This window comes from Chenopodium quinoa, unplaced genomic scaffold (assembly GCF_001683475.1).
Source record: "Chenopodium quinoa cultivar QQ74 unplaced genomic scaffold, ASM168347v1, whole genome shotgun sequence".
NCBI lineage: Eukaryota > Viridiplantae > Streptophyta > Magnoliopsida > Caryophyllales > Amaranthaceae > Chenopodium > Chenopodium quinoa.
In genome coordinates, this window is record NW_018743252.1 from 4,244,950 (window position 1) to 4,259,038 (window position 14,089).

The 14,089-nt window shown below is 34.7% G+C and overlaps 1 protein-coding gene across 3 annotated transcripts; it reads right to left on the reverse strand.

Annotated features, from left to right (window-relative positions):
* Nucleotides 1-1,177: 1,177 nt before the first annotated feature.
* Nucleotides 1,178-13,106, reverse strand: LOC110735053 (AUGMIN subunit 2-like). 3 transcript variants are annotated; one of them, XM_021915181.1, is made up of 8 exons: nucleotides 12,662-13,106; nucleotides 12,522-12,543; nucleotides 12,133-12,308; nucleotides 8,850-8,972; nucleotides 7,395-7,499; nucleotides 4,019-4,087; nucleotides 3,241-3,354; nucleotides 1,178-1,961 (listed from the first exon to the last, which is right to left on the reverse strand). In XM_021915181.1, the coding sequence occupies exons 3-8, from the start codon at nucleotides 12,250-12,252 to the stop codon at nucleotides 1,662-1,664; spliced, it is 831 nt and encodes a 276-aa protein (XP_021770873.1). In that variant the 5' UTR covers nucleotides 12,253-12,308; nucleotides 12,522-12,543; nucleotides 12,662-13,106; the 3' UTR covers nucleotides 1,178-1,661. The 3 variants fall into 3 exon arrangements, with proteins under 3 accessions (XP_021770873.1, XP_021770872.1, XP_021770874.1); XM_021915180.1 differs by having other exon boundaries at nucleotides 12,522-12,572; XM_021915182.1 differs by lacking the exon at nucleotides 12,522-12,543.
* Nucleotides 13,107-14,089: the final 983 nt, after the last annotated feature.

Genomic DNA, 14,089 nt, shown 5'->3' on the forward strand with positions numbered 1-14,089 from the left:
TTTTGCTATCTTTCTCACTAATATAGTCAAACATGGGAGAGCTTACTTCAAACTCATCTTAATTTATGAAAGCATCAAACGGAAAACACCAAGCGACAAACGACATACGACAAGTGGCAAGTTGTTTCCTAGTTTGCTTCAATGAGTACATTAGATCCATGTGCATGTCAACTCAACAACTTAAATACGACGTATATAGTTTTGTTTCCGATAAGAGATTATATAGTTGTTACATAGCTTTAAGGTGTACAATAATTGACAATGTATTTCCCTATGAGGATTTAGCCGCATAGCATCACCTTGAAAACGAGAGTAACAAACGCTGAAGTTTGTCAAAAAGATAATAAAGGCAATTTAATTTATTGATTATTGTTGTTAAAGTAATTGATTTTATTGGAATATTTTATGATTGAAGTGTCATCTATAGCACTTAATGCAAGCCATGCTATTTAGGAATCAAATAAAAAGGAGTAATTTACATTTATAATTATTTTTATATACTCCATAATATAATAGGCATTTGAATATTAAATGAAATATATAATATTTTAACTACTCAAATACATATATAACTAGGCACTTTAAACGATTAAATTTTATATAAAAAGTAACTTAAGGTCATGTCAATAATTATTTATAAGAACAATTACTATGATATTTATACAAAAAGAAATTTTGGTAAACTAAATCAAATTCGAAAACCCCTCTCAATTGAAGGGTTGAGATTTAAACCAGTTACATAGTAGCTGCATATTATTTAGCCATTGACAAAAGGTTTCCCAATTTTTATGCATCTTCAACATCACCATCAACCTTCCATTCATCCACGGTCTCTCAATTTACAATTCATCATTTGCTGGTTTTGTTCATCTTCACCATCAACAATTCAACATGTAAACCCCCAAGGGCCCCCAACTCATACACATCAACCTTCCTCAACACAAGATGCACCTCCATAATAATTCAATAGCAATTTTATACTAGTATGTAAATCACCCAAAATTCATTTACAATTAAAGTTGGGATTAAGCTAATTTTAATCACCAATTTAATACTAAACTCACCTTTAAATCAACTAAAACCCATTTATAAGCCCAAAAGCCAATCCCCCAGCCTTTTGGTTAGGATCATGTATTAGTCCATGCTATATTAAAAGGGTAGGATATTATTCTTTCAAAAAAAAAAAAAAAAAGGGTAGGATATTAGATTAAAAATTATAATTACAGTGATAGAATTTGAAGAAAAAAATCTAAACTAACATTTTCAGTCATCCGCAGAGGAGACATTCCATCACAAATAGGTGAAATAGCCCCAAAATCCTACAAAGTACAGATATGATAAGAAAGCTGTGCAGGATATACATTCTTGAAGAAGTGTTGTGGGTACTGGGTAGGCTTTTTATGGAGACCTATTTTGTACTGGCCTGCTCAAAGGATCTCCTTCAACAAAGCAGGAAATCACGGGACAGTGGGCTCTAAAACTATGACGAAGATCAAATGCTCTTAATACAACTAAAGTTTTCATTACAACCATTACTCCTCCCATTGCTCAAATAGAAAGCACACGACTGAAAAACCCTTGCACACAAGACATAACACATCAAATCACTTCCGAACTGTTATAATTGGAGGCCACGAGAACCTCTTGTAGCTTGTACCATCTTACTCACTAGCTTCACCAAAAATGTCCCCTTCCTGCTGCTCCACTTCTTGACTCTTTGTGCTATTTATAGCTATATCATTAAAGCTTAGATCATTTCTCCAAGGAGGCGGAGTCACACAATCAGACTCCCCTGTTGAACTTTGAGAAGGATTCCTGGCAGGTGTTGAGGGAAGGGAATTGGCAGAAGAGCGACCCGTCCTCAGCTTTTGCAGGGTGGCAAATGACTCCCTCATTGCTGACATAGCTTCAAAAAACCGAGTGCATGATGCTAGAGCAACAGGTATTGGACGCAGCATATCCTACATTAAAGATTAGGAAGCGAACAGTAAGGACAAGGAGGTAGATAATGAAACAAACATTAAGGCTTGCACTTATTGCATGAATCTCAGCATTAAGGCTTGCACTTATTGCATGACAAGATAAGTTCAGAAACTGAGCAACCACTACCAATAACGAAACATTATCTTTTCTATCAAAGAATATATGCCTCAAATTAATCTGTCTTGCTACCTCTTAGATAGCAGAAAATTAGCAAGCAATATTTACCTACAAAAAGCATCCACAAATTTAAAATTACTTCACTGGGCTAGGAACACACTTTAGTAATCTGGTTACATGGCAAGAGTGACTAGATGCAAAGTTTCAAAGACTATACTTCATATTAAATTTACTTTCTAAAACTTGTTTACTTATGGAACCCAACTTTGACATGCTAAAAGAGGAAAAGGTATACAGAATATCAGGTCAAGCACAATGGATTTGGGCGCATCAAACACATGATCTTTGAAATTTTTCCAACAATCTATATCACCAGACTAATTTAACTTTTCAGCAACTTTTAAGCAGACATGTTTAAGGCCTAATTGATTTTAAAAATGTATTTTATCCCTTTCTACAAATTTGCAGATAATTGTGTCATATCAGAACTCAGAAAGCCTACTTAAGAACCTGCTGATTTTTATCCCATCTTACAATTATGATTGTTCAAAACATTACCAGCAAGCTACTATCATATGAAATAGCTTTATTTCCCAACTTCTATAAATATTTTTTTTTGTACTTTCCAATGCAACAAACAGTCCCAACCCTACATACATAATCTTCGGGAACAGACCCCCCCCCCTCCCCCCAATATCTTAATTAGTGCTAAGAGAAAGCACATAGATTTAGCTGATTCACTTGATCACTTCTCCCATGACGACAGATATATGAAATTAAAAGATATGTAATTACAGTCTCCAAGCAGCTACGTTTTTCAGCCACGTTAACAAGTTTCAGTAAATGAAGCCCTCCCCATCGTTCAGAAGATGGAAAAAGGTCCACTGATTTGCTTGCCATTGTGAAAGGAGAATGTTTAGGTTTTAACATCTCCCTTTATTTTTATCTCTCTTCACTTTTTTCATAAACCAAAGCTTTACAAAGAAAATAAATGAGCCCTTACAAGGCGGAAATAATCCAAATCAGAAAGCATCAGATTCTCTATGGAATGGAGAAAATACTAGTACTTCACAGTACAAAATAAAAATGTCATCGCCCATATTATTCCAACTAAAGTCAAGAAAAATTTCAGGTACATACAGCCCAAACTGAAGGTGGTTCCTTAAAGTTTTGGCTCCACTGAAAATCTGCAACTGATGCTGACAACGCACCATAATCACTAGCCGCTTTCATTAGTAATTCCGAGAATTGCTTCTGTAAACATCAACCCAAGAAAAAGAACAGCGCATTAAGCCAATAAAGCCCAGTATGGGCAGTATCCACAAAATACAAACCAAGCATATAAATTGCTCAGTTACACAAAAGGCCAAATCATATAAGGGAACATACCAAGGGAAACACTCATCTGTAGAACTTATTCTATAAAAAATCCTAAAGAAATTATAAGTTTTAGTTTTTTAAACTGTCGAAATAAATATATTCAAACTTGAACAAGTTACACCGAGCTAATAAAACGAGTTATTCATGCACTAGAGACAAGTGTTAACGAACATGAATGAGACAAAAATGAAGGTGTCCAAGTTTGGCTTGTATACTTAACGAGCCTAGAAGTTTTGTTCAGCGTTATTAATCTACCAAATAAACGAATTTTAAGCGAGCTTGTTTACGAGTTGTATGCGAATATATTAGCTTATTTACAGCCCTGGTCCCTGGATTTTAGAATGTCATGACAAGAAATGTAGTAATTCAAGAACCATGTGATAGCAATTCAAAGTTTAAAGCAGAAATGCAGTAACTCAAGAACCACACATGGAGAATTCCTACTAACACAATCACTAAAGCAGAAATGTATAACAACGGTCAGGTATATTCTTCCAGTAGGTTATGTACTGTCAAAGAAAATTTGCTAATTACAAACCTGGAATTCTGCTTCCACGGGAATGCAATCCAATGAGTAAGGCTGTTGAAGACGGGCAATAATACGATCCTGAAAAATTATGATAAAATGAAAGAAAAATTCAAACTGTAGGTAACACAAACAGCAAATTTCAACCATGGCTCTCATGTGCCTAACAAATTCAACGCATTTTTTGATCCAACAGAGGCTCCACAACCACAAGCAGGACAATATAACCCAGATGTCAAAGTTAATGGAGAAAAAAGCTTAAAATAAAGATATCACAATAATAGCCTACAGTGTGCAGCTGTGTATGCCACTAAACTAGAGTGGGGAAGCCATTACTTCTGTTAACAAGTGAGCTAGGTGCCAACAGTATGCAGAGTGGAAACCATCAGATGGCCATCACCCTGTCTTCCTGAGTAAAGTGACCCTGACAGAGCAATTGTAAAGAAGCTGATTATATAACAGAGAAAAAGGGACACATAATAGCTCTGGTGGGTCAATAAGCCATATTTTTTAGGCACAGACACAAATCCATTGCCAGCAACTTCACAATTTCTTAGATTGTACTTGGGAATTTTTATTAGGCACGCCTGCTACAGTAGATGGGCAGTCAGAATTTTTCTTGGAAGTCTTTGAATTTATGCATGACACTAGCCCAAGCTGCCTAGCTCATGTTGGAGAAGATTATCAACCTTGAGTTAACTACAGGATTGTGTTAGCATACTACTACATAATCTATTTGATCAGGGACACCTTTATCTTGAAACATCATATACTCATGCCCATATGGGTTTTGAAGGAATAAGCAATGCACAAATGATGTATACGGAGTATATAGCTGTCATCTTAACTTAATGTAAATGCAGCTCAGTCTAATAGCTTTGAGTGAGTTGAATAAATGCATTAACATACAAAGACACTTCTAAATACCCCCCACCCCCCCCCCCCCCCCCCCAAAAAAAAAAAAAAAAAAGAAAAAAGAAAAAATGTTGCACTCTTCGAAATGCTAAATTTTAAATTGGATGATACATATCCTTATTAATTCTATTTCATAACTGTGGATTTCAACATACATGACCTATCATAAAGCCCTTAATCCTAAGCCTTTCCAGTCAATAAGAAGCTACTTCATTCCAAATTAATTGACATGTTTCTTTTATCATGTTTGTCAATGCATATAGTCAACCATAAATATTGGTAATTATCAATAAGTTAGAATTAAAAAAAAGTTGATATTTTAGATGTACACATAGAAAAGAATTTAACAAGATCCACGTGACTTTTTTCTTATCTATAAATCACAAATGCTAGTCAGTATACAATTTGCAAATACTGAATAGTATCAAAATTCAACATGTCAACTGAAATGGAGGATATAAAAGAAAAGATGGCAACACATACATAAAACAAACTTTACTCTAGAACTTGATAGAGCACATAAGACAATTATCTCACGATGTCTCAATTTGGAAGAGATGTCATGTAGTAACTATCTACATGTTCATGAATGCTAACAAGTTCCATTTGCGAAGAGGAGAAACACACTTTCTACGTTTTCTTTTTGGCAATTAATTCAAAAATGTCCCAATCACGAGAAAATACAAAAAAGTTTACGCAAAAAGCCTAAAAACATTAAAGTTCATAATATCTCCGGGACATCAACACTCAATCTACCCCTGCATTCAGTCAACCTGTATATAATGGATTAGGTTTAGGATGCTATTTTTGAGATCCGGATCCAACCTGTGGATCAGTCTTTAACGTCTTTGTATTTTATGATACAATTTTATAAAATTTATACTCCCTCTTTTTTTTTTCTTTTTTTTTTTTTTTTAATAATTGCGCCATTTGAAGTTTCACGCTTGCCAATGCAAAGCTTTTAAACATTAATATCTTTACTTTTGTTTAGTATAAATTATAGATATTTGATATTTGAAAAGTATAAATCAACACAAATCCAATAAAATCCCACACAACTATATTTTTTTTCTTATGTATAAAAACAACAAATAAGAGGGGTGTGTGAATAGTGTAAAAGTCCAAATGGTGCAATTAAAAAAACAGAGGAAGTATATTACTACCTCCGTTTCATATTATTTGCAACTTTTGAATAATACCCCAAAGTTGCAAATAATATGAAACAAAGGTAGTATTTGATTTGACTTTGATAGTAATTATGGTACTACTAATACTTTTAATGTTTCTCATGGACTATTAATTTATAATTTTATATACTCCCTCCGTTCCCGAAAGTTCGACTCATTTTGCATTTATGCGATCTCCAATGAACATCTTTGACCGTGAATATCTTTGGCTATGTATGAGTAAAAATTACAAAAAGTTGATATTTAAAAAAGTTATAATAAGGTGAATCTAATAAGATCCCACATGCTAATATATTTAAACTTTTTTTTATTTTGACTACATGAATAGTAAGTGAATCGAACTTTTAAAAACGGAGGTAGTACTTTGTATCCCCTCCCATTTCATAATAATTAACACAGTTATTTCTTTTGGCTGTTTAAGAATAATTGACACATTTCCTTATTTGGATATGACACGACATACTAAATGTTTTTACCTTACTCACCATAGCCCACTTACTTTCATCACACTCACATGTCTCTATTTTCTTTATTATGCGCCTAAAAGTGTCTATTATTTCAAAAAAAAGGGGAGTAATTTTTTGTGAATTAAAAACTTTTTTTGCTTTTATTTGCCATTTCGGAAATTTGATGGCATAAGCATGTAAGATGATAGGCAGAAATAATAATATTTTTTCAATTGGCTAAAAAAAAAAATTACAAATTTTTAAAATAAATCAATTTAATAAAAGCGAAAAAGTTACATGTGGATACAAATCTAGCTCTAGATTAATATCTGAAAATTTGGGATTTGCAGATAAGAATCCACGTATAGAAAGTCCAATCCGGCCAGTTTTCTTCCCTAGATGCCAAAGTCTCAATCCCTCTCTAGCTAAAGCATCAACAAGTTAACAATAACGAGACAAAACCAGTGGATGATTCACTACTCCCTAATGTTACCAAATGTTGATAAATTTTTTTAGCACGGTTCAAGAAGGGTATAGCATCATTTTTAGAAAAAGCAAATTTTTCTAGGACAAGAGTTGTAGCTTATTTGTTAACTAGCCATGTCAAATTGTTAATTGCCTCTCCAACTCCTACGATCAACAAATTTTAGCAATTGAAAACTTGATAAATCATTCATTTCTAGAGTGACAAGTACACTATAGTCTACAGAGTTATGGTTGAACCTGTAAAACAGCAAAGGCCACTTTTACACACCAAAATTCACAGTGGTCCATAGCATATTCAGTTAAAAATATTTATTTGAATAATGTATAGCATGGATAATCCAGAAAAAGTGATACCTTATTTTGAATCACATCTTTCAATATAGTAGTTATTCTAGCTAAAGTCTCTATCTTCTTTTCCATTTCGGTCACATGTGTTAAATATGCCACATTCTTGTCATCCTACAAAGGAAACATGAATTGTTCAGTGGACTGTAAATGGTCAGAACAAACTATAACAAACACATTACTGCCACAAGAATACAAGATTTAATGGCCCCAAAACATAAAACTTGATAAACAGACATACACTATTATTCGAAATTAAAAAGCAATGTTCAGCCATAAAGGACCTTCTACACATTCATTCTTTGGTCATAGAATATAAATATCCAATGACAATGCTGAACCTATATCTAATAGTCGGCACTTGGCAGTAACCCTTTGAGCCATGATGCCTTTTCCATATAAAGAATGTTTAATTGAAAATTATATCCATCACACCTTTAACTATATTATGTGGTTACATCATGAAGGAGCATTCATCATTTACAATATTAGGGACTGGTTATATTGAGATGGTTGTACGGGAACACCTTGATGGATAGAATTAGGAATGTAGATATAACCAAGATGTGGGAAGGAAAATGCACTCAGAAATTTGTTGAGATAATTCCTTGTCTTGGCATTGATCCTCAGCCACTCAAATGATGTGGAAGTTGTATAACATTAGTAGATATTAATATTAAACATCTCTTTCTAATTTTATCTTCACCTATTTTTCTTCATTCTTCTTCTGCAATCAACCATCTTTTTCTTATTTCCATTTATTTTTTATCTGATCACCCTTTTCTCAGTTCTACATCATTCTTTTCCTCTATTCCCTTACTAATATCTCTTTTAACTCAACCCACACTAACCTCTCTGAACCATCAAATGATGTGGAAGTTTGAAATTTGCCAAAATCGTTGAAAATTTCCCTGGCTATTAAGTTTCCTGAACCCCAAAAAAAACAAATTCATCTTCATTTGCTCACACAATACTAGTACAATTAAAATGATGGGTATTTGTATGCATTCCCACTTGTATAATCACTTTTATAATCCACTCAGTGTTTCAGCCCAACCTATAATTTGTGGGGCACGATATTATACCAAATCTTCTGCACAAATCATTTAATGCATGTTTGATATGTGGATTTGAGGTGAACACTATTGACCCTCTTTAATGGGTATTCGATGTATAATCCTTACATATGAGTAGAAACCTGTAATTTGTGTAGCGCGATATTTTACCAAGTAATCTTGTGCATGAATCACTTACAAGGTGAAGACCAGATAGGAAAAAATTAAACGGAATTAGTTTCACCATTAAGCATATATAAACTAGAAAGCACTATTTCATTTTGGCGGAAAACTAAAACCATGGAAATACAACAAGTAACACGCACACACACATCATGCATCCATTGATGAGGCTACCATCCACAATAATCAGAAAAAAGATTATAAAAAACAATGGATAAACTCTAACCTTTCTGCCTCGTAACTCTACTTCTAAATCTGCAATTTTCCTCTGAACTGCTGTAAGGTCTCTTAAAACCCTTACCAGATCATCACTCTTCTCCCCAGTGGCAGATGGATTTTGGAGAGCTTCCTATAAAAAGGGAAAGGCAGGGACAAAACTGAGTTGACGCAAATACACAGCTGTACAATGAGTTATTTCAAAATGGGCACTGAAAATATGCAAAACATAAACAAAAAAGCAACAATTCAAAGGTACGGGAGTAGCATTAAGGAAATAATAGAAAAAGGCACACTACGCATCTCATAAACTATCATTCCGTAAACACAGTCAGCAACTTGTAATAGGGATGATGGTAGACCTCAGCAAAGCTTCTTGTGCCCCCTCAACAGGCCCTTTCCTCTAGAAAATGAGATATGTTTCCCAAAAACCTTTCTGCTTATCTACAAGTTTCATGAATGAAGTATGAGTCTTAATTTCTTTAGCCACAGTCATTACAGGAATTACATTCTTGAGAGATAGGGAGAGAGCCACCTTCTCGGAAGAGTTCTCCCTTTAAACCCTAATTTCACAAGCTACCAACTGAACAAACTATCAAACCAGGCAGCATTACAAGCAGTAATTCTCTTAAGCATAATAGCCTTTACAGTTTACACAGGTGTAAATCTCTAACTTAATAGCAATACACCTGAAAAAGATCATCAAACATACCAAGCTTCTGTTCCCATATCATCATATTCCTGATGGTCCATACATTATAAACCACATCATATAGAGCAGCAGGAAACACATGATATCTGAACTTATTTCTTGCCACGCAAAAATAGTCTGCCAGCCTTCAGAGTCATCTTCACTTACCACCGAGTCAGTAACGAGAAGCACATTTCCAGGAGATCTCGCAGTCAAAAAAAGGTGGGGGCGGGATTCAACCACATAGGAGGCAGGTATTCTCATCACAAACTTCTACACATTATAGCTTTACCAGAGTATTAAGCTTCTCATTTAGCATAAGCCAACAAAAGTTGAGTGTGGAAATTTTAAGGCAATTTCAAAAGCAACAGCCACAAAACATGGGTGTATTGGTAGGAGCCCCTTATAATCATCAAATACAGTATACGTATCATTAAATGAAAATTTCCAATTTGGACCACAAAAACCCACTTTTAAGTCCATCCTTAACAGAACATATTTTCTTCCATTCCCAGCTAGTATTGCTCTTGGGATTGTAATCCCACCAATAATTATTATGCAGGTACACATAGTGAACCCATTTTACAAATAAATTACCAATTTTCTTGGCCACATGCCAAGCATATCTTACCAAGGTAGCAATATTCCACTGGTAGCAATTCTCAACACCCCAAACCTCCTTCAGCGGTTCAGCCTTGGATATGCAAACAACAACCCAGAAAAATGAGGGAATGTTTTGTATAAGTAGCTTTCCCTCCCCAAAGACAAAGAAAGGCAAGGAAAGTAAAGACGATTTCATTAAGCCCAATTTAAGGTATCACTAGACTAGTACCCGCGCGTTGCACGGTGGTGAAAAGTAATTAATCCATATTTTATTTATATCTTTTGTTGTTGATAACTTTTTAATTTTTTAATTTTTTTGTATAAAGATGCTTTTTATAAATATAAAAAAAAACATGTACAGAATCCTTTTTTTTTTAATGGTTATTTTTTTATGCTACATCATAATATTTACTATGTTATTGAAAATATATTAAAGTGATGGTTAGACAAAATATATTTAATGTTGTATTATCTATTGAGCTTACGCGTTTAGAGTGGAAGTTAAAGACACAATATCTATATCTATTAAATATTGTTGTACAGTATTAGGAATATCCAAAATTAGTACGGAGTATACAACAATATTGATACAAAATTCAAGTTTCAGATTTTTAGTTTCATACCTACTTTGTTCTAATTCCTGGCAAGTAAAATGAAAGAAGAAAAAAAAAATTGATGACATCATATTGAAGTTTGGAGGGAATTTTTTTAATGAGAGCTTGACACATAAAACACTTTAAGGAATTGATGACATCAACACGTTTTGTTTTAGTAATAGTTATAGATAACCCAGAAAGGGGTGAATTTGAGTGAGCACATAATTAATAAGTTAAAGTCTTCCTATGTAAGACAAATGCCTAGAGTCCCACCTCCTGGCAAAGTTGCTGAAAAGACAGAGGTATGCCTAGGAATTGAACAAGTTACATAACCAGAAACCTTGAGAATACTCTTCTTCTCAGATGGGACGTTTCTAAAGTACACAGCAGACTTTGGCACATCAAAAGATGAGCCAGATTTAAAGAGGTGGAAATTCTTAGTAAAAGAAGAACAATAGAAGAGAGATCATCTTTGCACAACAAAATTAGGCCACAGAAAGAAGGAAAATCCCCAACTACACATAGAGGGGATATTACACGCATAAGACACAGAGATGACCCTTCTAAGTTCTGACCCTCAAAACAGCCATGAAAACTTCAAAATTGTGTATTTTGGGGAACATACACAAATCATTAGCCATGTAATTATCTAAGAAAAACATCAATCTTAAGGAGACACCTAAGAGAGATGGTTATCCTATTGTGAATATAAAGCACTCTGACTTTAAATACAACCCCGGGAAGATCTTTTTTAGGTCTCATGCATAACATTGTAGTGATATCCACAGAGGACAGAACAAGAAGTCTGGAATCTAGACCTCATTCAGGTTAGGCAACCTTAGAAATCATAGTACGAAAAGTAAAATTGACCTTACCAAGCAGTTTCCTCCATATCAGTAAATCAAAGCACATGCATCTTTTCCTCCATAAAAACCCTAAACTGATAGATCATAGTCTCATACGCTTTGCACAAATCAATCTTCGCGAGAAACCTAGGAGAGATAGCTATCCTATTCTGAAAAAAGCCTACTGAATTCAAGAACAATCCCTGGAAGATCATTTTTTAGTCTTATACATAAATTATATAAAGAAAGATTAGATGACGCTCACTTCTCCCATCACTCAAACTAACATCTCTTCCCAACTCCTTCACTAATTAATACATTTAACTGAAAACTCAAAGCTATTCTGACATGACTATAATTATATGTATTAATTAAGTTTCCAACCTTCCACTCTAATTTAACTATGAGCAATCAATCAATCGAAGCCTTAATCCAATAAGTGGGGTGGGCTACATAAACCAAAAGTGATTATTCCGTATAATCAAAATCAATCTAGATAGAAAAAAGTAGCAAAATTTAAGAAGATTAAGTAATAAAATAGTGAAAAGAAAGGGCAACCTGTGGAGGTGTAGAGACATTGAAACCAAGATCAGAAGCAATGGAGAGAGCATCTGACATGCCACCAACTCGCCTCAACGGTTTCTTCCCAACCCATGATGTGTCGCTTCCGGTAGACATTTTAGCTTTTACACTTGATCCAGCAAACCAAAGATGTTTGATTCAAGGGTTGAATCCTAACATTAAAGGGTCGTGCAATACATTAGCAACCAAATTTGATTCGAAAAATCACATAATTTTAGGATGCAATAATCAAATTAGGCTCATAATTTTGGTTATCTTAGAATTTAGAACCAATAGTTGAGATTTTGGAACCCTACACTTAATGCAGTGACAATCAAATTAGATTGTGAAATTGATATGATGATAACAAAAACCAAACAACTTACCTCAGAAGCTGCTGAAAATCAACTGCACTTCAATGGAGAACGTTGAGTGCGCTTCAATGGAGAATGTTGAGTGCGATTAAATCAAAGACAAACCCTAGATTTTGAAATTGATATGATGATTACAAAAACAAACAAATTACCTCAGAAGCTGCTTCAATGGGGGATACACGTATTAGATTCAACGGAGAACGTCAACTGCGCTTCAATGGAGACCGTTGAGAGAGAGGTAGGATTGGAGTAGCGCGGCCCAGCCCAGCAATTTGCTTCGGTTAATTTGCCCAGCAAAGGGGTAAAATGGTAAATTCGAAATGGGGTTTGTGTAGGTGGTCGAAGAGGTGGTGGATGAGGCGGTCGAAGAGGTGGTCGTTGCAGTGGAAGAGGCGTTATTGAAAAGGTACTTAGTGTTAATTGCGAAAATGTGGGTGTCTCTTTGATTTAATTGGTACTTAGTATGTTTGAGTAAATTGGTACTTAGTATTTTTGTGTTTATAGAAGCACAAGTAAAAATAGCTTAAACTTGGGGGCCTTTAGGCTGTAGCTGTTGTAATCATGATTTTTTTTTTTTTTTTTTTTTTTTTTTTTTTTTTTTTTTTTTTTTTGTCTTAAAGGTAGCATGATGTTCTTGGTGTCTTTTCTAATGAGGAAAAGACAATAGTTGTCCACATTTGATTTTAGAGACAATCTTAGCTATTTATTTTGAAGTTTTATGAAATCATCTTCTATAGCAACCTAACCTGATTGTTTGAACTCTTAATTCTATAAAGAATCTCAAATGTTCACATAGAAGTATTAATTGAAATCTAATTTAGAGCCACATATTTGTTTTTATTATGGTAGTATGCAAGAAATCTTAAAACTGATCTCTTGGGTTAGAGAATGTGAAACGCTAAACATCGCCCGCAATTTACCATATAAAGCCCACAAATATGTTATGATTTGACCATTATGCCCTTTTGCTAAAATTGAGATAATCTCGGTGTAAAAAATGTGGAGCCGTACTGGCTCGTCGGGGGAGACCGGATGGCAGGCCGGAGATGCGGGGGACGCCGGAGGTACGTCGTCGTCGACGGAAAACGAGGTAAGTGACCGCTAAAATTCACGGTATACCGTCGTAGTGGCTCCGGCGCCTAGGGTGGACGCCCAAACCGTAGCCTGGACGTCCAAGCCGGACGCCAGAACCACCAGAGTGGCGTCCAGGCTAGACGCCCAGACCACCAGAGTGGCGTCCAGCCCAGACGCCCAGACCACCAGACTGGCGTCCTGGGCAGACGCCACTCCACTGGGTGAGGCGGCCCTGCCAGGCGCCAGTCCAGTGGGTGTGGCAGCCCTGGCAGACGCCACCTTTAATAATTAATTTTTATTTTTTCCTTTTTGATTTTGTTGTTGTTTTTTATTTAATTTTTTTGTGAAAATAAAAAATCGAAAATGATTTTTTAAAAAAATTCGAAATGGGTTTTTTGTAAATTAAATTTGAAAATTCGAAATAGGTTTTTTTAAAATTAAATTTGAAAATTCGAAATGGTATATTTTTAAATTTAGTTTGAAAATTCGAATTGGGTTTTTATAAA

Bases quoted from the DNA above. Each gene is read 5' to 3' on its own strand.
- LOC110735053 (XM_021915182.1), bottom strand. From the start codon at position 12,252: ATGTCTACCGGAAGCGACACATCATGGGTTGGGAAGAAACCGTTGAGG. The intron at 8,973-12,132 runs GTTGCCCTTTCT...CCCTTTTTATAG, and splicing joins ATGTCTCTACACCTCCACAG to GAAGCTCTCCAAAATCCATC. The intron at 1,962-3,240 runs GTATGTACCTGA...TCTTTAATGTAG, and splicing joins AACCACCTTCAGTTTGGGCT to GATATGCTGCGTCCAATACC.